The sequence below is a fragment of the Ipomoea nil genome, unplaced genomic scaffold, assembly GCF_001879475.1.
Source record: "Ipomoea nil cultivar Tokyo-kokei standard unplaced genomic scaffold, Asagao_1.1 scaffold3130, whole genome shotgun sequence".
In the NCBI taxonomy this organism is placed as follows: Eukaryota; Viridiplantae; Streptophyta; class Magnoliopsida; order Solanales; family Convolvulaceae; genus Ipomoea; species Ipomoea nil.
In genome coordinates this window covers 82,478-108,911 of record NW_017619558.1, presented here as the reverse complement: position 1 = coordinate 108,911, position 26,434 = coordinate 82,478, and the positions used below count along the sequence as shown (strand labels likewise).

At 34.8% G+C, this 26,434-nt stretch overlaps 2 protein-coding genes across 8 annotated transcripts; both read right to left on the bottom strand.

Annotated features, from left to right (window-relative positions):
* Positions 1–9,679: 9,679 nt before the first annotated feature.
* Positions 9,680–18,689, bottom strand: LOC109166946 (NADH dehydrogenase (ubiquinone) complex I, assembly factor 6-like). The gene is made up of 2 exons (XM_019315855.1): positions 17,775–18,689; positions 9,680–9,949 (listed from the first exon to the last, which is right to left on the bottom strand). Exon 1 carries the CDS (start codon positions 18,687–18,689, stop codon positions 17,778–17,780), a length of 912 nt encoding a protein of 303 aa, XP_019171400.1. The 3' UTR covers positions 9,680–9,949; positions 17,775–17,777.
* Positions 9,680–19,003, bottom strand: LOC109166945 (NADH dehydrogenase (ubiquinone) complex I, assembly factor 6-like). 7 transcript variants are annotated; one of them, XM_019315850.1, is made up of 5 exons: positions 15,729–15,939; positions 12,198–12,280; positions 11,942–11,984; positions 11,715–11,841; positions 9,680–10,902 (listed from the first exon to the last, which is right to left on the bottom strand). In XM_019315850.1, exon 5 carries the CDS (start codon positions 10,863–10,865, stop codon positions 9,954–9,956), a length of 912 nt encoding a protein of 303 aa, XP_019171395.1. In that variant the 5' UTR covers positions 10,866–10,902; positions 11,715–11,841; positions 11,942–11,984; positions 12,198–12,280; positions 15,729–15,939; the 3' UTR covers positions 9,680–9,953. The 7 variants fall into 7 exon arrangements, with proteins under 7 accessions (XP_019171395.1, XP_019171397.1, XP_019171393.1 ...); XM_019315852.1 differs by lacking the exon at positions 12,198–12,280; XM_019315848.1 differs by lacking the exon at positions 15,729–15,939 and having other exon boundaries at positions 12,198–12,901.
* Between the last annotated feature and the right edge of the window lie 7,431 nt (positions 19,004–26,434).

Sequence of the window (26,434 nt, the reverse complement as noted above, 5' to 3'; positions counted from 1 at the left end):
AATAATCTGGGTCAATCCTGAGTCATTCAAGGCATGGATTCGGCGGGCAGGAGACGGTTACTACTTTTCCAAACCCAGGTTGGTGGACCGGGTATGGAAAAGTGAGGGACTAGTTGATGGGGTGAGAACCCCGGCCCAAGAAAAGAGGCCCAGAAAGAAAAGACCAAAGAAGAAAGGGTGGGCTGACGAAAGGCAGGCTCGAAGGATGCCTGGGCCGAGTCCAGGACTCGGCCCAGGCCCAAAGAAGAAGGCCCAGTCTTGAGCTACAAAGGACAGCCCAATCCGAGTGCCACCCAAAGACGAGGAGTCGGTCTAGGCCCGGCCCAGGGGAAGACTCGGTTCAGAGAGCCATTGAAGCAGTCAAGGCAAGGAGCCGTTGAAGCATTAAAAGCTGGACGCGGTCCACCAGTTACTAGCTAGAGAGAGCCGTTGGCCGGGTCTGTAACGTCGCCCAACGGCTCGGCATATTGATTATAGCCTTTAAGTCGGCCATCATGGGCCTTTAAGACAGTCAAGGAGGAGCCACTATAAAAAGGCTCCTCCACCCCTTGTAAAAGACAAATTCGAGAACCCGGAGAGGGAATAGAGAGCATTATTGAGCAACCTATTTTCACTAAAATCAAGGCTTTTTGTGAAAGGTGTCTCCTCCAGCTTAAGGTTGTGTTGGACCTTCTTGGGCCCGAAAACCCAAAAACCATCAGTTGGTGAAGATGAATTTCCTAACATATATGAATATGTTGATATATTTCAATTTGCCAATTAACTTATCTTGGATAAATCTAATCTATTCATCCAAAGTTTATATATATATATATATATATATATATATATATATATATATATATATATATATATATATATATATATATATATATATATATATATATATATATATATATATATATATATATATTAGGGAAAAGGTACAAATAAGTCATTGAACTATTTGGGGATAACAATTAAACTACCGAACTCGAATAAGCTTTAAATTCATCCATGAACCCGGAAAAAAAAAAAAAAAGAGCAATTAGCATTTTTAGCAAGTTAATATGCCATGTGTATATTTTATTTTATATTTTATTATTGAGTTAATTCCAGCAATGGTCCTCCGACTATATTGATTTTCCAAAATTAGTCCACAACTTTTAATTTAGACACTTTACATCCCTTGAGTTTCAATTTCTTTCCAATTGAGGCCATTTCGTCAGATTACGGTAAAGTGGACTTTAAAATAAAGGGTAAAGTAGTCATTTCATTTGTCTAATGTATAATTCTTTGTATTTCTTCCTTGTATACGCAACTTCGGACATCAAATTCACTTAATTGCTTAATCCCTAATGAAATTTTGTTATTTGAGTGGATTTATGGATTAAGCAATTAAGCGAATCTAATGTCCGAAGTCGCGCATACAAGGGAGAAATACGAAGAATTATACATTAGACAGATGAAATGACTACTTTATCCTTTCATTTAAAGTCCAATTTACCGTAATCTGACGAAAGGACCTCAATTGGAAAGAAATTGAAAGTCAAGGGGCTTAAAGTGTCCAAATTAAAAGTCGAGAACCAATTTTGAAAAATCAATATAGTCAGAAGACCATTGTCGGAATTAACTCTTTTATTATTATTATTATCCTACTAAGCACTCCCTTCCCGAATGTCATGTTTTTCTGATTTTATTTCCTGACGTGTCGGTTACTGTATTTTAAAAATAATTTTTCAAATTTTATTTTAATAATTTCAAATAAAATAAGTATTTTGAAATTAATAATAATAATAATAATAATAATAATAATAATAATAATAATAATAATAATAATAATAATAATAAACAGCCTCCATGGTTGGCCGGAGACGAAGGGCGATGCCATGGAGACGAAGGGGATCGTCTCCATGGCTGGACGGAGACAAAGTGGTCCCCACCGCTTCATCTCCAGCCAGACATGGAGACGAAAAGGGGCCCCTTCGTCTCTGGCCAGTCATGGAGACGAAGGGCCGGCCATGGAGACGAATGGGTCCCCTTCGTCTTTGGCCAGGTTAATTTTTTTTTTAATTTTAAAATAATTCTTTTATTTGAAATTATTAAAATAAAATTGAAAAAATTATTTTTAAATACATTAATCGACACGTCAGGAAAATATGGTATCCAAGAAGATGGTCAAATGCTTAGTAAGATAATAATAAGCGCAAACTTTTAACTTGCTAAAAATGCAAATTTCTCTTCTTTTTTTTTCTTTTTTTTTTTTCGAGTTCATGGATGAATTTGGAGCTTATTCGAGTCCTGTAGCATAATTGATGATATCCCCAAATAGTTCAATGTCCTATTTGTACTTTTTTTTTTAAATTTTTTTATTTTTTTATGAAGATGCTAATGAAAATATAAACAATTAAATATTTAACTATTTAATTATGTTAAAAAAATATTTTAAAGTTTATGTATTGTATTTTATTTCAAATTGACTTTGTGGTAATTGGTAGTTACTGCTTAAGTATTTATTACTGATTTGGAGCACTTTTTATATTTATTAGCATTTGCCCCATGCGATGCACGGATAAAAATTTATAAGTATTATTGTAATATTATAATACAAAGTAGAATTAATTTTATTAAAAGTGTAAGTATAGTTATACATTATTGTAATATTTAAATGTTAAGACAATATATGACAAAAAATGCATTCATATTGCTAACCTCATTTGCAATAATGATCTTACAAAGTTAAACGGACAGAGAAAGACCCGGACCACCTTGTGGTTTACACACAAAAAAATAATGATCTTACAAATCTATTAATATGCATTAACACTTAGGCGTGAAAATTTTTTCCCTACTTAATTTTACTTTACCTAACTTTCTTTGTAAATAAATTATTAAAAAATTAATCAAAATTAAAAACTATTAAAAAGTTAGTACATATTTTATAATCAAAATTGATATATAATACTCGTAGAAATTAATTCATGATTACATGAATTTATAAATTTGTACCTTTTTTTTTTTTTTTTTTTTTTTTTTTTTTTGCATCTTTGTGTTGTATAAACTCAACAATCTCTTTCATATATATATATATATATATATATATATATATATATATATATATATATATATATATATATATATATGGTCAGGTTTCTGTGAGGTCGGGTCTTCCCGTGCGGTCAGTGCGGCATACACCATTAGGTATGCAAAAATGCACCACACAGTGTTTGTAAATACATTATATTATGTGTGGTGTATTTTTTTTGTGTGGTGTATTTTTTGACATTTCATTCCGGTGTATTTTCGAACACTGTATGGTGCATTTATACATACCTAGTGGTGTATGCCGCATTGACCGCACGGGAAGACATGATCTCACAGGAACCAATATATATATATATATATATATATATATATATATATATATATAAAGATTTATGATGATTATTAAGTTCCTAAACCCTTGATATTCCATAACTCTTAAATGCACAAAATGGAGGGAAAAAGCATTCACCTTGATTTAGATAGAGATTTGTGTAACATTTTTAATAATGAAAAAATTACTCTTTAATATTTATACATTTTTAAGAAACAAATATTTCTAAATAAACCCCCATGTCTTTATATTTACAAGTTTCTCACATTTCATTGCATACATTCTTTAATATAAAAGAGTAAGAGAAAAATGTCAAATAGACACTTAAACTTTTGATGAAAAATCAATTAGGCCCTCAAATATTAAAAATATTCAATTACATATTTGAGCTCTTTAAAAAAGTGCAATTAAATCAAATTTACCAGTAACCAACAGGTTACCAGGTAATATATATATATATATATATATATATATATATATATATATATATATATATATATAATTTATTTATTTTTGGTTGGCCGCGACGTTCGTCGCCGACTTCCGGTCTGAAAAGAAGCCTCCGTCGCCCCCTTCCAGACAGGAAGGAAGCAACAGCGACTGCCTCCTCCCAAACTGGAAGGAGGAGGCAAACGTCACCTCCTTCCAGTCTTGAAGGAAGCGATGACGGTGGCTGCCTCCCTCCATACTGGAAGGAGGCGACGACGCGGCCGTCTCCTTCCAGATCGGAAGGAAGCTAGAGGCGATGACGTTTAGCCTCCTTCCAGATTGGAAGGAGACTGCGAAGATCGACATTGGCCAAAAGCAAAAGAAAAAAAAAAAAAAAATATATATATATATATATATATATATATATATATATATATATATATATATATATATATACACACACACACACACACATACTACTAGTTGGTTACCTGTAATGCTGCATGCTAGATACTCCTATATTTTCCTTCAATCTTCCTTTCTTGACGTGACATTATCTTATTGTATTTTCAATATCTTTTGAATTTAAAGGGGGCGTACTCCTGGACCGTATTAGTGTCATGTCACAAAAATCCTTCACGTTCTTACAACTCCCAACATGTCATCCCGAATAGTTTTCCTAACTTGTATGGTAGGATTCACAAATTTAGTTCACTATCTATCCGCTGGGATAGCCAGATTAGTTAGGAGATCAGCTACAATATTTTGTTTTTGGTACACAATCTTATATCATCACCAGCTTCCACTCAGTTTCTACATAAATGTATCTGGTTGCAACAAAGTCCGACCCCCATAAACAACAATCATATACCGTGCACCACGACACACATAACAATTTGCGCCCCGTGCCTCCCAAAACAACGTCGTTTTGGTGCTTTCTCCAAAAAAAAAAAAAAAAAAAAAAAAAATTCTCTGTTTCGAATGCACATAAACTCATAACAGAATACACATAATCTAACATAATACATAATATACATAAACTCTTAACATAATACCCATAAATTCATAACATAATACACATAAACTCATAACATAATACACAAACTGTTAACAAAATACATATAAACTTTTAACATAATACACATAAACTCTTAACTGAATACACATAAATTCATAACACAATACACAAAAACTTTTAACTGAATACACATAATGGGGTTTGGTCCATTTGAACGGGTGGAGTGACGTCTGTTACGTCAATCCCCGTCAACAGCAATTGTAACGACGTCGTTTTGTGCCTGAGCGCACATTGCTATGTGCACCGTGGTGCACGATATACATTGCACATAAACAACACATTCCCCTCATGCAGTGTATTTTTTCAGAATTTGATTATTAACTAATTTTTTTTTAATTAATGGTGGGACCATCCAATTCATTAGCACTCAAATGAAAATCACATCGTGATGTGATCGATTAGAAGGAAAATTCAAGAGGAGAAAAGAAAAACATTTTTTTTTTAAATTGTTGTTTCTTCACTTTCCATTTCATATTTCTCATTTTTGTGCTACATAGAGTACTACCATGCATAGAGATGTTAGGTAACACAACTGATAACTGGCAGAAAGAATGATAATAAATGGTCATTAATTTGCTAATGTTTTGTCATGTCACTTGATAATCCATCAACTTGTACTAATAAATAAATGAAACTTAGAATCTATTATTAGCAACAAAAAATAAAAAATTTAAAAAATTAAATGAAAGGTAGAGTGAAAGTGACTGGAATAATATTTGCAATCACAACTTTATGAAGGAAACATGTATAATGGGACATAGATATTTTAGAATCCCTACCTCCAGCCTTCTGTACCATAATAATTGGTAGCTTTACATTCTGGAAAATATTCAAGTGGGAGGTCCTGTCCACACAATACATTGAAATTAGGTTTATTTCCGGAATTTTGGTACCATAGGAGCATATGCCAATATAAAGAATAAATGTGTGCATCGTGTATGTATTATTTGTCTATAGTTCAATGACCCACCCAAGAATGAATTAAACAAATTCTTCATCTGTCTCATTTTGTGGACAAATTATTGTGTGGACAACTGTGGATCACGGTCCAAAATGACATCGTTGAATTTTATAAGTTAGAATAATGTATTTTATGTGTTAGAATAATGTACATTATGTGTTAGAATAATATACTTTATTGTTTAGAATAATGAAACTTCTGGGGTAAAATAATGTACTTTATGAGTTAGAATAATGTAAATTATGCTTTAGAATAATGTACATTATGAGTTATAAAAGTTTATGTTGCAGTGGGTCGCGTGAAAAAAAAAAAAAAATACGCGAAACTTGGATTGTGGTCCACACAATATCTTTCTTTTTTTGAAAGTCACTGGCTCGAACTCACAACCTTCCAAATGGAAGTTCAACCCGAATACCATTAGACCACATAGTCCTGGTCAAACCAACTCTTTCTTATTTGTTTTTTTTTGTTTTTTTAGTATTTTTAAATTATTTTAATAATACTTTTAATGTAGTTTTTAAATATATCATTTTTATATACTAATACTAAACTTAATATTTTAAAAAATTGAGTAAAAAATGACTTTAGTCATGTTTTGTTAACTGAATCATACACATAAAATGGAATTGATGGAATTGAGGGAGTAATTAATATGACATTTCTATGGTGTAAGGTGTAATGTTGTACCTTTATTAGTGGGATGAGTATTGTTGAATTGAAATTAGTTGACTAGTGGGATGAGTATTGTTGAAATTTAGTTTATTGGAGAATTGAGACAAATTCATAAGCATGAATTTAAACGGGTTTGAATTTTTAAATTCAACCTTAGGTCTTGTTTAGCAATCAGTGGTTAGCGGTTAGCGAATTATGTTAGCGGTAACAAATATCATATTGTATTATTGGATTTGACTAGCGAATTGTATCAACGATTTGTAAAAATATATTTGGTAAAATTAATTATTTAAGTTAACAATTAACATGTAAAATAACCTAAAGGGTATACATATATTTCACAAACAATAATAATAATAATAATAACAAAAAAGAGAAGAAAAAAAACAAATAAGAAGGGGAGCCCTTTGTTTTTCCACTTTTTCCACATCGGTGAAAAAAGTGGAGAAGGAACCTTGAGCCTCCTATAAAATGAGCTTCAAGACTTCACTAATTTTAGTCGTGCCCATCCGAATTCGGTTGAGCACGGCAATGGATCCTCATAAATGGAGCCTCAAAGCTCTTCAGTAGTTTTTTGTCTTTTTTTTTTTTTAATTTTTTAATAATAAAGTAAGGACATTTTGGAGAAAATATAATTTTTTTTTTAAAATATCAATCTCAAACGCGGCTCTTAGGAGCAGCGTTTGAGATTCCAGCGGTTTGGGGCAATCCAGTGCTCCAAACCGCTAGTTTATCAAGTAACTACTTTGATGTTTTGATCATAGTTAAAACGTCAAAGTATCAAAACATCAAAGTCCGTAGATTTATTAAATTTTGACGAATTTGTCAATAATTAAACATGTCTTTAATTCTTTTGTAGAAAATTTTTACAAAGTTGTTTCTCGTCATGATCTCAAAGCACAAGCCTACCAAGTACCAACCACATGATAATACATTTGAAGTAATAACTATTATTTCCCAATTGAAAACCAAGTCCAATCACTTCATTTCCCCAATTCTTTATTTCGTTCATTTTCCATTTCTCTTGGTTTTTATTTGTTTAATTTTTCATTTTTATAATCCGTCATTTTTCCAATATTCCATATTCATTTTCGAAACTCAATTTTAAAGAAATATAAACAAAATTTTGAACAAGAGAGAGTTCGGAATGATATTTGGAGAGAAAGTTGGGGCGGTGGCTAGTGAAAAAGTCGAGGATGGTGGCTGGAGAGAAAGTTATGGACGACAACCTTATAGTTTGAACCTATCAGCTATGGACAATATAGGTTGATTTATCTCCTTGTGAGATTTATCTCCTTGTGATTATTTTCTAGCTAAGGTCTCAAAGGCAGGTTTTACCTAGACTACACCTTCAGGTAGTGGTGTACGAGCTTTCACATTTAAAAAAAAAAAAAATCTAAATCATTTCTATGTGTTTATCTCGGGCTTAAAAAGGTTATTCTAACCTTCCACCTTCCAAGATATTATGGCACATTTGATTCGCAGAAAATATTTGAGGATGAATGGAATTTAAATTTCATGGAAAAGAAATGACTGGGAAGATATTGATTCTATTATTTGGCTTGTGGAAAATAAATTATTGGGAATATTAATTCTATTGTTTGGTTGAATTTAAAATTGTAAGGAATAATGAATATAAAGACCAAAATGCCCCTACACATAATAATAATAATAATAATAATAATAATAATAATAATAATAATAATAATAATAATAATAATAATAATAATAATAATAAAAGTCATAGTAATTAATAAAGTTTAATGTCTTTTAAAAAAAATAAAATTTAATTGGGGTAAAATAGACCTATCAAGTCATCTTTTCTTCCCAATTCCATGAAAAACAAAATATTATGAAGTTAAGAATTTGTTTTTCCTCAAAATTTGAAGAATTCTACTTTCAAATGAAAATGAATATCACGAATCAAACAACACAAAATAGCATTTTTCTCAACTTTATGAAAATGAACTTTCTTAGAAAATATTTTCCATCCCACTAAATATGGGATTAGTTCTTAAATTGTTACATCTCATTTGTCTTGTGACAAAATGTGTTAATGGGTTGACCAAACTCACTATGTGATTTGAACCTAGTAACATCTTCATAACCGCATAATTTTTATTTTATTTTTATCATATACCTTGTTTTATTTCAATTTTATTCCATCAAGTTTATCGATATAATTCCTGTGTTTTAAACTTTTTTTTTCTTTTGGGAGAAAACTACATTTTAAATTTGTTGAAACCTCTCCTTCATCAAATAATTTCATAGTTATCCTCAAATGACAAGTATAATGTCTTCATTCACAATGTCACATTAATCAATTGTAATATTTCCAAGAATGCGATCGAATTCAATCCTCAAATGACTAGTATAATGTCTTCATTCAGAATGTCACATTAATCAATTGTAATATTTCCAAGAATGCGATCAAACCCTCCCCCACCCTTTTTTTTTTTTTAAAGGAAAATAGGGTTATGCAAACTTCGATGAAAGTTTAGTTAATTGACGAATTCTGATTAACCATTTTTTAAATCGAAATATTTCGATTCGATTAATGATTAGAGATTTCATAAAATTTCAATTAATGATTAATTCAATTCGAAACTGTTAATCGAATTAACAAAATGGTTAACTAAAATTTTTAATAAATATATAAATATATAATGTAAAATTCCTAAAACTAAAATGAAATCCCTAAGGACTTTGAATTTTGTATTGAAGTTATGGATTTATTATTATTATTATTATTATTATTATTATTATTATTATTATTATTATTATTATTATAAGTATTAAAGTAATTAAATTTATTATTATATGTATTATTTTAAGGATTTAAAAATTTAACTAAAAAATTTTGATTAATCTGTTAACCGATCAATTAATTAAAAAAAAATTAATTCAATTAATTCGATAATATAAAGTTCCGTTAAAACGTTAAAATTTTTGGTTAACCAAATTCACACCCCTAAGTGAAAGGACAAAAGCTCAGTCCATACAAAATACAAGCCTCTGACCTTCAAGGTCAGATTAATGCCAATGTCCACTAATGAAAATGATAAAACATATATGGTACGGAGTATTATATATGTCATCATCCATTATATATGCTTTCATCTTTGTATCTAATTACAGAACAAAATGCTAATATTACACCAAAAGCCAAAACATTGTTCAAAAGTTGCAAAGAATAAAGCCAAATGGAAATAAAGAGCATTATTATTGGTTTACATTTTACAATGCCAATCAACAAATTGATGGCAGGCAATCTGAATCACAAAATAAAAAGGGAGACCAAAATTTCAACAAAGTTGAATTTTGATAAATACCATTTGACTACTTCAGTTAGCATTGCATTAGGGAAGAAATAAAGTTTCCCCCTTTGCCATTTGTTATTTGTATATTAGCATGCCATTGTGAAGTTCCAAAAGGTAGAAATTAACTAGAAAACATGTTTAGTATGTTCCCCTCCATGAATACCATTTCAGTTTCAATTGGAAAAGCAGAGGGGGAGCCCCTAAAATCCCTCGTGTTAGTCTTGGATCAAACACGTCGAACTGCACACAGCTTAGAGAATCCAGCATAACCTGAGCAGGGACAGCGGGTAGAAGCACTGGCCGGGCTTCAGCCGGCACTTTTCCTCTCAATTCACGAGCTTTCTGCAGATGTGCATTAGCAACAGATGCCATGTCAAACACCGCATCGCACATGCTCTCACGGGAATCCAAACGAATCTCTGACTGACCACTTTGATGTACTAACAATCCATGTTTCTCAGCCACGTCAGCAGGTATGTAAACAAGATGGCGGTTTCGACTCGCATGGTAAGGTAATGACCTTAGCAGCAAAAGAAGCCCATTCGCCTTTCCGATGTGTGATGCTGCATGATCTGCAACTGTCGATCTAATGCCGCCCGCTTCAAGTGTGGAGTACAGAATAGTCGATGCAGTGTCTTCTGCATACCGCTCCAACTCTTCAACGGTTTTTGGTATGTCAGTGTCCTCTCTTCTGGCATCATTAATCCGAGCTTCCACCGAACGCTTCAACCAACTCTTGCTAATTTTATTTTGAGATATCACAGATGCAAGCGCCTGTGCTACTGGATGCTCAATCGACTTGTTGGCGTATAGCTTGTCCAGAGCTTCTTGCCACCACAACAGGCGCATAAGACCGATTTTAGGATCAGAGGACACATCCATAGCTCTGGATGTCTCTACATTAAAAGCAGAGAGTGCAAAAGCAGCTATTCTCATATTTGGTGGAAGTTCAAGAAGGCAAAGGTAGCGATGATAGTCATAATTCCGTACTTGCTGCACACAATAGGAGAGAGCAGCCCGTAGGCCACCTGAACTGGAGGCACCACTCATCAAATCCTCAATTCTGTCACTGTGCACACAGTTATATCTGCATAAGAAAGAAATTGCATTCTAAGGACTACTAACATAATGAGGCACAAATAAGAGTTAATTGGAAAATGAGGATGAGAAAGCACTGTAATTCATTATTAGATTGGGAAAAAGGCAGAAGGAAAGAAAAGGATAGGAAGATTTAATCGTTTCACTCTCACTTATATGCATCCTCTTGAACTTGGAACAACAGAGCAGAAAGAAGATTCAAAGACTATAACAAATTAATTTATTTATTTTTTAATTTCAAGAATTGTGTTGAATAGAAGATAAAAGAGAAAACACCTCAGAACTAACACAATCTAATAATGGAGATAAATCTCCAAAACTCCAAAAGATGGTAGTCAACCACAAAAACCTTTAGTATTCTTGGTGGAGGACAGCAATATAAACAATCTTAATTCTCCACTCTATTGATCAACAAGCAAACTTTAGGAAATTGCATGTGATAAATAAAATTTATAAAAATTATTTTGACCTCTATGGTTTCCAAATGTTGTTCACAAATAGAGCTTGAACTGAGATAATATCAGCCATCCACATAGCATAATATAAACAAATCACTATAACTTCAGCCACCCATATAAAAACTAGTTAAAGTGACATGCAATACAAATTAAATGCCTGATTAAAAATGAGAGTGAAGCTGTGTAATTGAAATAAATGTCAAACTACTATAATTCCATAACCGTTGATTAAATGATATATTCATGACTTCAAACCAATTCAGTGTACTATATTCCAACACACTGTCAACTCTTCAAATTGATAAGTTAACTTTTTTTTTTGAAAAATTTACATTGTGGATACCTTTATAGTTTATATGCTTAACTACATAGCCATAAAGATAGCTAGTGTTAAACTTGATGGACAGCAGGATTCACACTATCAATGCCCCAGAGCGCCAAGGGTGTGACGATATGCAGTTGCCTGAATTCTGGATAAATTGATGCTTATCTTTGTTAGAAATTTAATATCAAATAGAAAGAATAATAATAATAATAATGAAGATACTGTTTTTTGAACTTTTGTGTTACCATTCATATTGCATGTTTGACCAAAGATTTTGAAATTTACAACCTGCAATTTTTACCACTTGCAAATTACATCTTTCTATGAAAAAAATCTCACATTCAATTCTGTTGTTATGTGCATGTCCATTTATTAGTAATGAATCTGATGACTGCATATCCAAATTATCATTTCTAACAACCAATGGTGCAGGTAAAAAGAGCTGAATTCCCCTTAAGTAGTATATACACTATTCAAATTTTATAAACAAAGAAAACCAACCACAATGTATTTGAATCATCATGTCTGTGCTCACCAATCCTGCGCTTTATTACATCATATAATCCTATGCATATTTAAATCATCTACAATGTCAACCAAGACACCAATCAGCAAAATGGTTCTTGAAATGCAAGTATCTAGATATCTAAAGAAGTCAATTATATCCATTGCTCAACCACACAACAAAAAGCAATCATGATTCATGCTAGCAACAGATTGGTATGAAATCAAGAGTAGTGCACCAAAGTAAAGCACATTATCGCAACCCAAGCAAACCAAAGAAATAGTCAGACAATGACCGCCTTGTCTGTTGTGTCTTTTTATCAATACCATTCAGATGGGCTGATGTGCCCCTCCCAGAAGGAAGAAAAATGTAACCATCACTCCATCAGAGTGCACCACCTCCATGTATCAACTATCAAGCAATCATTTCATTCAAGAAATCAAATCTGAATGTGATTTGGCTAACCATATAATCTACCATGAAGTTACCATCACTTAAGATTCATGATGGAAGAATATTAATGACTACCACAGGAAATAGCAGCAGCAGCATCTACAAATAAATTGTAGATAATATGGAAAGAAGAGTTGTAGCAAAATTTAACAGAAATCAAAGAGGATCACTGATGAAGTATTCATTTTTGCAAGCATTAACAGGAACCAATGAACTTCATAACACAATTAAAAACAAGCACAAATAGTTCCAGGCTTGTGTACATCAAAACACCAAGTCGCCAAGTGAAAGATGAGTGTGTTAATTTTCTTGAAGACAGATAAATATTTTCTTGAAGACAGATAAATACCTAATTACTAATTTACCATAACTAATCCACACTTTATATAAATTACTAAATTTCCTATTTTTCTTCTACCATTGTTTGTTATGGCATTCAAAGCACTTGTAGCTTAAGAATTCAGCGTGTTATCCTTTTCCCTTGGCATCTATTAACCCAAACAGGTCTATTTTCCCGACTTCATCCTTCCTGTAACAGTGTAACCCCAAAAGAATACATTTTTTTAAATGATTTTTGAAAAGAATAAAGATTCACCACAAAATATTAAGCCACTGACTGTTAAAATTTAGTAGTTTCCAAATGGAGACCAACTTCTGGCCTCTCTTCTATTTTAAACTTCCCCAAGAAATTTGCTTTGGAACACGATATAAAGAGAAGAATAAGTTGATTATTGGAGATTCTTGCCTTCATCAGCCAATTGTCATAATCTAGACTGAATCAGGTGAATCCAGGATATAACCACAGATGATCTTAGTGATTTCCCTAAAATTTTGCAGAACATGTACTTAAGCATGCTTCATTCCAGAAGCACACACTTATTAGCAGACCTCACGCTCAATATCCCTTAAATTTACAACACTAACGATGACCATGAAGAATTACTCATTCCTGTTGCCTCTCCTGCAAGTTGCAGTGTTGGAAAGCAAAGTGCAATTGAATATTCTCTTAATTTACTCATATTGGATGTTCAAGAATCATTAGGTTAGCTAAAGAGTCAAGTCCCATAACTAAAACACATTGTAATAATAAGACGAGCCGAGACTCTCATTGCCAAAATTTGCATACAATCAAGAAATCCATCTATTATCATATCCCATCTCCTGCTCTCTAGTTATTCGACTTGCTCATTTGTTAACAAATATAGCTTCACAACTACCACTAGGCGGTGGCCCTTTGCCTGCTATCACACCTTAAACCTCATAATTCATAACACAAGGAGCGAAAGATAAAATTAGGGGAAAAATTTTTGAATCCCAGAGATGAAGATCATTCGTTTCAGGATGAGGCCATATTTGTCTCTTTTCACGAATTCACGTTGATGAATTCAAGTTTCAACAAATCAGGGATTCAAACTATAAATAATATATTCATTGATGGAAAAGTTAGTTTATCCACAGCAACTTTAAGGTATGTGTGAATTGTGATAGATAACTGAGTGGGAAAAGAATGCAACATAAATAATTAAATACTCACGTATTTAAACCCATATAAACTCCATTCCCAACTGCTTCAACCTTGAGGTGGTATTGTTTCCTAGAAAGCAAGATGATTAAAGCAAGTGTCCTCCCACCCAATGAAAACAACAGACAAGTACACTAGAAAGGAAGTACTAACATTCATTGATGGCACATGCCCCCTTTAAAAATTGTTTGAGATACCCCCGTTTCCAAATTTTAGTTCAATAAACTAAGGTTGCTCTTTAAAAACAAAGCAATTAGATCAGAACACAAAAGGTTTCCCATAAAAAGCAAAAGGGCTCATATCTCAACAAAGGTTCCCAAAAGTGTCAGGAACTCTGTTAGTGTCAAACCCAGAGAAGATCCATGTTCTTTCACCAAAGATGCCCTTTCTTACACATTTCTAGTTTTAAAAATCTTCATTTCATTTTATATAAATTAATGCATTACTTTGTTCTAACCTCAAAATCCAAAAGAAATTATGTGCTCCTTTAAATTTTATACACACATGCATATACAAAATGAATATTATGTGATTCTCTAAAGCATCTGAAGAACTGTAACGTTCATGGGAAACTGTTTGCTGCTGAAATTGATCAGCAGAAAACAGACATCAGTCTCACTCTCAAAGATGCATTTGCGGAAGTCACTTTAGACTCTGGAGGAATTTGTTCAGAACCTGTGGTACCTATATATTGTTAACCAACCATAAAGTTGAGTTCACCGCAACTGAACCCAAGAGATAAAGAAGCAACGTTTTTGGATAAAGCCAGTGCAACTAAAACTAGTGTAATACAATTCAGGGTATAAACATCCAGATATGTTAGAACTGACTAGTAGAGTAGTAGATTGTGAAACTGAGATTAAACTCTGCAAGCAACAGCATTTACTGAAGGTGTTTTTCATAGAGAATTAGAGATCATCACTTCAAATGAGCTCATAAATAAATTTCTTGTTTTGCTGACAGGAAATCTCTAAGTATATAAAATTGAGGAGTTTATTAATGAACCTTGCTATGATGCTAGAAGGAAATCATGTTTGACTAGATGTTTTAACTGTCATTTTGTGCTGCAGCCCACTAAACCAGAAAAGGAAATTAAGTTCAGGGAAATAGGTGATAGGGGATAGAAATTGGAGGAATCAACCTTCTTGGGAAAAAAAAATCTGAGAAAGTTCACTATATAGTCCAAAAACAGAATCAACTAGTTTTAATGACAGATTCGCCATTAAATTTTTTAAATAAAATGGCGAAATCATTGAGTCTAATAAGAAACACTTCAATAAAGGGCACAACCAAATTAGGGCAATTCGCAGGCAGCAATTCAACAAACAATTCAAATTAAACCAGCAGGCAGCACCACAAACAATTCAAATTAAAGCAACACAGCAATTCGTCAACAAAGAAAATTAGGACAAAATTAAGATTTAGGGAAAAACCATATTAGAGCAAAATTAGGTGAACTTGGGCAATGGCATGAATTAAGCAAATTAAGCAAACATGCCAACAAATTGAACAAGGGGTAAGGGGTGAGAATTGAGAAGACGAGAAGATGAACCTGGCAACTCTCGAGGCAGAGGCGGTGTGAACTGAGGCAGAAGACGGTGGCGTCTGGCGAGGCAGAGGCGGTGGCGACCGGCGAGGAAGAGGCGCCGTCTGGTCTCGTCTCTGGTGGTGGCGAGTGGTGGGCGGTGGCGAGGGCTGAAGAGGAAGTCCGAAGTCGCAGTCTCGCGGATACTGAAGGAGTCTCACGTCGCATCGGAAACGAAGGTAAAAAGAAAATTAGGGAAAATGACTCTTTTTTCCCCTAAGTTATATATTTATAGCACTTTTTTCCCTTCAATTATTTATGTAAGCATATTAGCCCCTCAATTATTTTAAAAGTGGTGGTTTTTCCCCTAATATATTAAATTGACATTTTTACCCTTAAAGTAAACATTTTATTTATTTTACTTCTCTAACAAATTATTGCGTATATGTAGCGACTACCACGGTTGGATTCGAACTGAACCAGACACTATAGCAATCGAATTAAAAGTTTTCAGTTATGATTCAGATCTAGAATCCAATATTTGGATTTCAATTTATTAAATTTAAGAATAAAAAAAAAAACTGGATCATGAACCGTGAACCGCGGTTCCGGATCCGATTCGCGATTTTAAACCGTCTTTATTTTAAAATTTTATTTTTTATTTTAAAATAATCTAAATTAAACAATAAATGTATTTTATTTTTTCAGTTAGGAACATGAATAGGCCATTCCGGTTTGCGATTTTAATAAACTCTAAATATCGCGTTTTAATTATAAATTGTAATTGTAATATTTTGGTTTGGTTGCTATAGTATCTGTTTGGTTTGAACCAAATTATAGTAATAATTTGTTGGAGAAGAAAAATAAATGAAATATTTATTTTAAATATTTATTTTAAGGGTAAATATGTCTATTTAACATTTCAGGGGGAAAAGAGCCACTTAAATAATTCAGGAAAAAAAAGTGCTATAAGTATATAACTCAGGCGGAAAAAGTGTCATTTTCCCAAGAAAATTAAAAAAATATATTTATATATAACAGCCCAAAACTACATTGTTTATTTTGGGCAGTGGGGGCAGCTGCCCCCACTGCCCCCAGGCTGCCTCCGTCTCTGGCGGTGCTATAACTTCAACAGGGCGTTTGGTTGGAGGGGGAGAATTATGTGGGAAAGGAATTGTAATTCTATAGGAGTTGAATTACTGGGAATAAAGTGGGAATTTAAATTCCAGTGTTTGGTTGACAGGAATAGAATTACTGGGAATTTCAATTCCTATGTTTGGTATACATGGGAATTGAAAGGGAATAAGTAGTATAAAGTTCAAATTACCCATTGTTGTTGTTAAAAGGAAAGATCAGACGTTCATTTTAGGTTAAAAAGAGAAGGGTAATTTTGTCTCATCAGTATTTTTTTTTCTTCCTAAAATCCCAGGAATTAAAATACTAGGGGGACATGAGATTTTAATTCCATGAAAATGGGGGAATTGCAATTCCCTCCAACCAAACTACGGAATTTAATGGTCTTTCAAATTAGGTGGGAATTAAGTGGGAAGGAAATTTAAAATCCCTCCAACCAAACGCCATGTAAAAATTTTATTTATCATTGTTTAGTATTTTCATAAATTAGGCAAATGTGCTCGTACTCTAACAACTCAGTTATAGAAATGAATTGCTATCCTTATTCATTTGTATGGAAAACATATATGGTACAGAGTATTATATATGTCATCATCCATTATATATGCTTTCATCTTTGTATCTAATTACAGAACAAAATGCTAATATTACACCAAAAGCCAAAACATTGTTTCAGAAGTTCCAAAGAATAAAACCAAATGGAAATAAAGAGCATTATTATTGGTTTACATTTTACAATGCCAATTAACAAATTGAGGGCAGACAATCTGAATCACAAAATAAAAAGGGAGACCAAAATTTCAACAAAGTTGGATTTTGATAAATACCATTTGACTACTTCAGTTAGCATTGCATTAGGGAAGAAAGAAAGTTTCCCCCTTTGCCATTTGTTATTTGTATTAGCATGCCAATGTGGATATGCCAACGTAACTAGAAAACATGTTAGTATGTTCCCCTCCATGAATACCATTTCAGTTTCAATTGGAAAAGCAAAGAGGGAGCCCCTAAAATCCCTCGTGTTAGTCTTTGATCAAACACGTCGAACTGCACACGGCTTAGAGAATCCAGCATAACCTGAGCAGGGACAGCGGGTAGAAGCACTGGCCGGGCTTCAGCCGACACTTTTCCTCTCAATTCACGAGCTTTCTGCAGATGCGCATTAGCAACAGATGCCATGTTAAATACCGCATCGCACATGCTCTCACGGGAATCCAAACGAATCTCTGACTGACCACTTTGATGTACTAACAATCCATGTTTCTCAGCCACGTCAGCAGGTATGTAAACAAGATGGCGGTTTCGACTCGCATGGTAAGGTAATGACCTTAGCAGCAAAAGAAGCCCATTCGCCTTTCCGATGTGTGATGCTTCATGATCTGCAACTGTCGATTTAATGCCACCCGCTTCAAGTGTGGAGTACAGAATAGTCGATGCAGTGTCTTCTGCATACCGCTCCAACTCTTCAACGGTTTTTGGTATGTCAGTGTCCTCTCTTCTAGCATCATTAATCCGAGCTTCCACCGAACGCTTCAACCAACTCTTGCTAATTTTATTTTGAGATATCACAGATGCAAGCGCCTGTGCTACTGGATGCTCAATCGACTTGTTGGCATATAACTTGTCCAGAGCTTCTTGCCACCACAACAGGCGCATAAGACCGATTTTAGGATCAGAGGACACATCCATAGCTCTGGATGTCTCTACATTAAAAGCAGAGAGTGCAAAAGCAGCTATTCTCATATTTGGTGGAAGTTCAAGAAGGCAAAGGTAGCGATGATAGTCATAATTTCGTACTTGCTGCACACAATAGGAGAGAGCAGCCCGTAGGCCACCTGAACTGGAGACACCACTCATCAAATCCTCAGTTCTATCGCTGTGCACACAGTTATCTACATAAGAAAGAAATTGCATTCTAAGGACTACTAACATAATGAGGCATAAATAAGAGTTAATTGGAAAATGAGGATGAGAAAACACTATAATTCATTATTAGATTGGGAAAAAGCCAGAAGGAAAGAAAAGGATAGGAAGATTTACATTGTGGATAGCTTTATATGCTTAACTACATAGCCATGAAGATAGCTAGTGTTAAACTTGATGGACAGCAGGATTCACACTATCAATGCTCCAGAATGCCCAGGGTGTGACGATATGCAGTTGCTAGCAACTGTTACCTGAGTTCTGGATAAATTGACGCTTATCTTTGTTAGAAATTTAATATCAAATAGAAAGAAAAATAATAATAATAATAATAATGAAGATACTGTGTAGCCACTCATATTGCATGTTTGACCAAAGATTTTGAAATTTACAACCTGCAATCTTTTACCACTTGCAAATTACATCTTTCTTTGAAAAAAATCCCACATTCAGTTCTGTTGTTATGTGCATGTCCATTTATTAGTAATGAATCTGATGACTACATATCCAAATTATCATTTCTAACAACCAATGGTGCAGGTAAAAAGAGCTCAATTCCCCTTAAGTAGTATGATTTACACTATTCAAATTTTATAAACAAAGAAAAACAAACACAATGTATTTGAATCACCAATCCTGAGCTTTATTACATCATATAATCCTATGCATATTTAAATCATCTACAAATCTACAATGTCAACCAAGACACCTATCAGTAAAATGGTTCTTCATATGCATGTATCTAGATATCAAAAGAAGTCAATTATACCCATTGCTCAACCACACAACAAAAACCAATCATGATTCATGCTAGCAACAGATTGGTATGAAATCATATTATCGCAACCCAAGCAAACCAAACAAGTAGTCAGGCAATGACTGTCTTGTTTGTTGTGTCTTTTTATGAATAACATTCAGATGGGGTGATGTGCTCCTCCCATAACGAAGAAAAATGTACACTCCATGTCTCCATCAGAGTGCAAGCAATCATTTCATTCAAGAAATCAAATCTGAATGTGATTTGGCTAACCATATAATCTACCATGAAGTTACCATCACTTAAGATTCATGATGGAAGAATATTAATGAGTAATGACTACCACAGGAAATAGCAGCAGCAGCATCTACAAATAAATTGTAGATAATATGGAAAGAAGAGCTGTAGCAAAGTTTAACAGAAATCAACAAGGATCACTGATGAAGTATTCATTTTTGCAAGCATTAACAGGAGCCAATGAATTTCATAACACAATTAAAAACAAGCACAAATAGTTCCAGGCTTGTGTACATCAAAACACCAAGTAGCCAAGTGAAAGATGAGTGTGTTAATTTTCTTGAAGACAGATAAATACCTAATTCCCATAACCAAACTTTTTAAAGCGAAAAAGCGCACTAAAGCGACTAGGCCGGGCTTTGCTTGAAAGTGAAAGCGCAAAGCGAAGCGTCGCTTTTAATATATATAAATTATACATATATATAGTCAAAAACTTCAAATAATTATGCAAAATAACATCCAAAATAACTCCTAAAGTGATAAAGTGACAACATCATAATAATACAAACATTATTCATTTAATAAAAATAAATTATTAAATGAACTAAGATTAAAGTATAAAACACAATAAAAGTCCTAATTGACTACAGCCTACTGCCTAAGTCAATACATATAAATATATAACATATGTATAATACTATAATGTATCTTCCATCTTTACGGAAGAGGAAATGGAAAAAAAAAAAAGTAAACAGTGAATCAGCGATACCAGTCGACACTCGACAGTGTGAACGGTGAGCAGGCTGCAGGCGAGGACGACGGCGAGCGGTGGGCGAGGCGGCGAGGGCGGCGGTCGGCGAGAAGGGAGACTAGGAGAAGCAGAGTGCAGCGGAGGCAGAGTGGCAGAGAGGGAGAAGGTTTGGTCTTTCCAATCACAATCGCGAGTCGCGATATTAGCTTAGGGCTTAGGTTTAATTTATTTTTTTTTTTAAATTGACCGTTGACTGTGCTATTTGTGACAAAGCAACGCCTTTCACGCTTTTCATAAGTTTGCCCATAATTAATCCACACTTGATATAAATTACTAAATTACCAAATGGAGACCAACTTCTGGCCTCTATTCTATTTTAAACGTCCCCAAGAAATTTGGTTTGGAACACGATACAAAGAGAAGAATAAGTTGATTATTGGAGATTCTTGCCTTCATCAGCCATTGTCATAATCTAGACTGCAAGTTGCAGTGTTGGAAAGCAAAGTGCAATTGAATATTCTCTTAATTTACTGATATTGGATGTTCAAGAATCATTAGGTTAGCTAAAGAGTCAAGCCCCATTGGCCATAACTAAAACACATTGTGATTGATGTTTAATATTTCCAGTGCATTCAACAGAGAAGACGAGCCGAGACTCTCATTGCCAAAATTTGCATACAATCAAGAAATCCATCTATTATTGTTAGATATATTAAATATAATATATAATATATATATATATATATATATATATATATATATATATATATATATAAAATATATTTGAGAAGAGAGAGAGAGAGGAATAAACTGATAATGTTTATTTGATGAAATGATTAACAAATGAACAAGAGTCACATATTTATACTAAAGGCAAACTACTAATTAGGGAACTAATGCTCCATGTACTTGCTATAATCTAGGCCACTTTCACATTAACTAATCATACATGACACACCACACACCCATGTTTATTTACTGCATTAGTTTACTTGGTTTAATATATTATAATAATAATATTATTATAACATTGCCTCCTTTAAACCAAGTTGGATATATTGGTCATCCCAATTTCTTCTTCTTCAATTTAAGAAATGTCTCCGTCTTCAATTTAAGAAATGTCTCCGTCTTCAAGTTGGATATACTGACTTGTATTCCGTTCTGTAAACCCACTTTACTCCAATTGGCTTCTTCCCAGGAGGTAAATCTGTTAACTCCCTTTCTGTAGCAGCCTCCTCAAAAGATAAAGGATCACAATCTACAAAGAGAGCAAATTGAACAATTTCTTCATCAGACATGTCATTATCATGACCCAAAACATAATCTTGCAAGCGAGCTGGTAAGTGGCGCTCGCGCTGAGATCGTCGAACTGACAGCTCCGACTGTGTAGGAGACTGAACATTATCTGGAATCGTTTGCTCATCAACAATATTTTCAACAACAGGAATAACAACTGAACTTTCATCTTTGGCTAACCAATCCCAAGCATCATATTCATCAAAAATGACATCACGACTTATAACAACCTTTTTAGTTTCAGGATTGTATAGTTTATAAGCCTTGGAAGCGTCACTATAACCAATGAATATGCACTTCTCACCTTTATCATCCAACTTCTTTCTCAATGGATCTGGCACATGAGCATATGCCAAACATCCAAAAACCTTGAGATATTTGATAGAGGGTTTTTTCCCACTCCAAACTTCTTCGGGTGTCTTATCACGGACACCTTTAGTTGGACACCTATTCAACACATAGACAGCACAAGCAACAGCTTCTGCCCAAAAAGGCTTAGGCAGATTCTTGGATTTCAACATGCACCTCACCATATCCATGATTGACCTATTCTTCCTCTCAGCCACTCCGTTTTGTTGTGGAGTGTATCTAGCTGTCATTTGGTGCTGAATACCCTTTTCTTTCAGAAAATTATCACAAGCAATATATTCTGTACCTCTATCAGTTCTCAAGATTTTAATCTCATAACCACTTTGCTTTTCAACAAAAATCTTAAATTGTTTGAAAACATCACATGCTTCAGACTTTTGCTTCAGAAAGTAAACCCATGTTTTTCTACTGAAATCATCAATGAAAGTAATAAAGTACTTACAACCTCCATGTGAGGGAACCTCCAACGAACACAGGTCTGAGTGAACAATCTCCAACTGTTTTGTAGCTCTCCTTGACTTGCCCACAGGAAATGGATCTCTATGCTTCTTCCCAATCACACAAATCTCACAGATACGATCAGGGACATTCACAACAGGTAAATCAGAAACAAGTTCCTTTCTCGCAAGATAGTTTAACCCAGAAAAATGAAAATGCCCAAACCGCATATGCCATAACCAATTATCATCACAAACTTCAGAATTAAAGCAAGCAAGGAGAGTATGCTTAATTTTCAAAGGAAATAGTCGATTTTGAGACATATTTACCTTTGCAATCAAAACTCCTTTAGCATCTGCAATGGTACAACACCCCTGAGCAATATGTATCTTATATCCATTTTCTGACAACTGACCCATACTCAACAAATTTTGGTGTAGTTCAGGAACATAGAACACATCGGATATAAAATTGTGAGTACCATCCTTCAACTGAATAGAGATTTTACCTTTTCCCAAAATTGGCACTTTTAACTTATTGCCAAATGTCACTTCAGACCGGACTGATTCATCCAGTTCAGAAAACAATTCTTTCTTCCCACACATATGGTTACTACACCCAGTATCCAAGAACCATATGTTTTTATCTGCAGAAAAACTATCGCTGGCTAAAAGTAAAGTTTCAGAACTCTCACCAGACTTTTCAGCAGTGTTTTCAGCAATGTTTGCTTGATTTCCACGATTGTTGTCCTCATTATACCAACAATCTGCAATCTTGTGCCCATACTTGCCACAATTCTAGCAATGAAATGGAAATTTACCTTGTTTGGTATTACCTCCACCTCTTCCTTGGTTGGAGTTACCACGTCCTCCTCCTTGGTTGAAGTTACCACGACCTCTTCCACCAGAACCTCCTCTTCCTCTTCCACGACCTCTACCCGATCCTCCACCTCTTTGATTAGTGCCAGTCACATTAAGGGTGACTTGACTCTTCAAAGCTTCTTCAGCTAGTGGTTCCGATTTTGACGCAATTCTGTCAATATGACTTTCTACCATACCTTTCAGCTCTGCAATTGATAAGAGCTCGGTTTTGTGTGACTCTGTTATTGAAGCCACCACATGGTCATACTTCATCGGCATAGTTCGTAGAACTTTTTCAACCACTGCACCATCTTCAATCGTATTTCCGTATAACCTCATCTTATTCACCATATCAATAAGACGAGTGAAAAACGCATCTACTGTTTCTGTAGAGGTCATCTCACAATTATCGTACAACCTTCTCAACGACTGCAACTTAGACTTCTGCGCCCGATCAACTCCTTTGTGTGACACCTTTAAGATGCCCCAAGCTTGTTTAGCTGTTTGAGCACGAGCTAATTGCCCAAAAATGAAATAATGAACACCTTGGTGAATCTGACCCAAGGCCAATTTATCTCGCTGTATAGCGCCTGCTTCAGCTCGTTCTTGTAGACCGGGATCAACAAAGCTCCAAAGATTTTGAGCTTGCAAATGTGTGGACATCATAATTTGCCAATAATTGTAATCGAGTTTGCCGTCCAATTTGGGACCCGACCATACAATATTGAAATTTGTTGTCATATTTCACTACGGAAAATATTTCGGGGTTGAAAGGTTGACTGGCTTTGATACAAAATGTTAGATATTAAAATATTAAGGGCACTTTTGTCATTTCATCCCCTTTTTCTTTTCCGACAACCACCGAATTGCAATTCATAGGGGGGTGCCCATGAATTGCAATTCAGCAAAAGGAGGGAATTGCAATTCTGCGGAATTGCAATTCCCTCCAACCAAACAGCGTAATTGTGGTTTTCACTGAATTGCAATTCAACTACAGTCAAATTACGCCCAACCAAATAGGTCATAAATGAAAGGACAAAAGCTTAGTCCGTACAAGATACAAGCCTCTGACCTTCAAGGTCAGATATTAGCCAATGTCCAGTAATGAAAATGATAAAATATATGCGCACAAAGGGAAAACATATATGGTACGGAGTATTATATATGTCATCATCCATTATATATGCTTTCATCTTTGTATCTAATTACAGAACAAAATGCTAATATTACACCAAAAGCCAAAACATTGTTTCAGAAGTTCCAAAGAATAAAACTGTAACACCCCAGATTTTCAAGACATTTTAAAACTTATAATAAAGGTAGAATCTTATTAAATCCCAATATATAATACAAGCGTTCGGGGTGCTATGCCACAACTGGGCTAGAGAACCCAAGTGCACAGGCTAACTAACTAATAACCTTAAAGCGTAATTACATAAACATGGCGCGCAGGCCGAAGGGGAACTAACTACTTCTACTTTTCCAAGTTCTAGTGTGCTCCAGTGACTTAATCTTCGGTGCCTGAAAGTCAAATATATCTGTTCAGCGAGAGATGCTGGTAACCCACTCCAACGCGTTGAAATACAATACATATAGCAATATATATAGATATACGAAAACCCTTTTGAGCATGAAGATATGTCCTACGAACTCTAGCTTTAAAACCGGGAACGACTTGATAGATAATGCCAGACACAAGAAACAGTTATAACAGTCATAAGCAGTTCATAATAGATAAAGCAATTAAGGCAAAGCATAAGCAGTAATCATAACCCATCATAAACAATCCCCAATATGAAACCCATAGTCACATCCCAGGGCACTCATCGTCATGACTCGTCCATATCGCAACACATAATGCACATTGTTGGCGCTACAGGACCAATCGCATGCCCATACATGAGGGTCAGTGCATATAGCTCTGACACGGCCCCGCAGCACCATGCCCCGTATCGCAACACGGGGAGGTCGATCGCAACCGACCGATGAACCGCAGCTCGTCATAATGTTTGATCGCAACCAAATAGTGGACCGCAGCCCAAGAGAGTGTCATCTGACCGCAGCCAGGATAAAGGACGAACCACAGCTCGTATAGAAACGTTTGATCGCAACCAAACGGTGGACCGCAGCCCGAGAGAATGTCATCTGACCGCAGCCAGGAATACCAATCTGACCGCAGCCAGTGTAACACCCCAGATTTTTAAGACTTTTTAAAGCTTATAATAACGGTAGAATCTTATTAAATCCCAGAATATAATACAAGTGTTCGGGGTGCTATGCCACACCTGGGCTAGAGAACCCAGATGCACAGGCTAACTAACTAATATCCTCAAAAGCATAAATGTATAAACATGGCACGCAGGCCGAAAGGGAAACTATCTATTTCTACACTCCGAGTTCTAGCGCGCTCCAGTGACTTAATCTTCTGTGCCTGAAAGCCAAATATATCTGTTCAGCGAGAGATGCTGGTAACCCACTCCAACGCGTTGAAATACAATACATATAGCAATATATATAGATATATAAAAACCATTTTGAGCATGAAGATATATCCTACGAACTCTAGCTTTAAAACCGGGAATGACTCGACAGATAAAGCCAGACACAAGCAATGGTTATAACAGTCATAAGCAGTTCATAATAGATAAGGCAAACAAGGCAAGGCATAAACGGCGATCAGAGCTCAACATAAACAGTCTCAACATAAATCTTGCAGTCACATCCATCAAGATATTCATAACCACAACTCTTCCACATCTCAACACATAGCACATTTTGTTGGCGCCACAGGACCAATCGCATGCCCATACATGAGGGTCAGCGCATATAGCTCTGACACGGCCCCGCAGCACCCTGCCCCGTATCGCCACACGGAGGGGTCGATCACAACCGACCAATGAACCGCAGCTCATAAGAATGTGTAATCTGACTGTAGCCAGGAATTCCCATCTGACTACAGCCAGCTTCCGAA

Coding starts and splice junctions, on each gene's coding strand:
- LOC109166946 (XM_019315855.1), bottom strand. CDS start 18,689: ATGAGTGGTGTCTCCAGTTCAGGTGGCCTACGGGCTGCTCTCTCCTAT.
- LOC109166945 (XM_019315854.1), bottom strand. CDS start 10,865: ATGAGTGGTGCCTCCAGTTCAGGTGGCCTACGGGCTGCTCTCTCCTAT.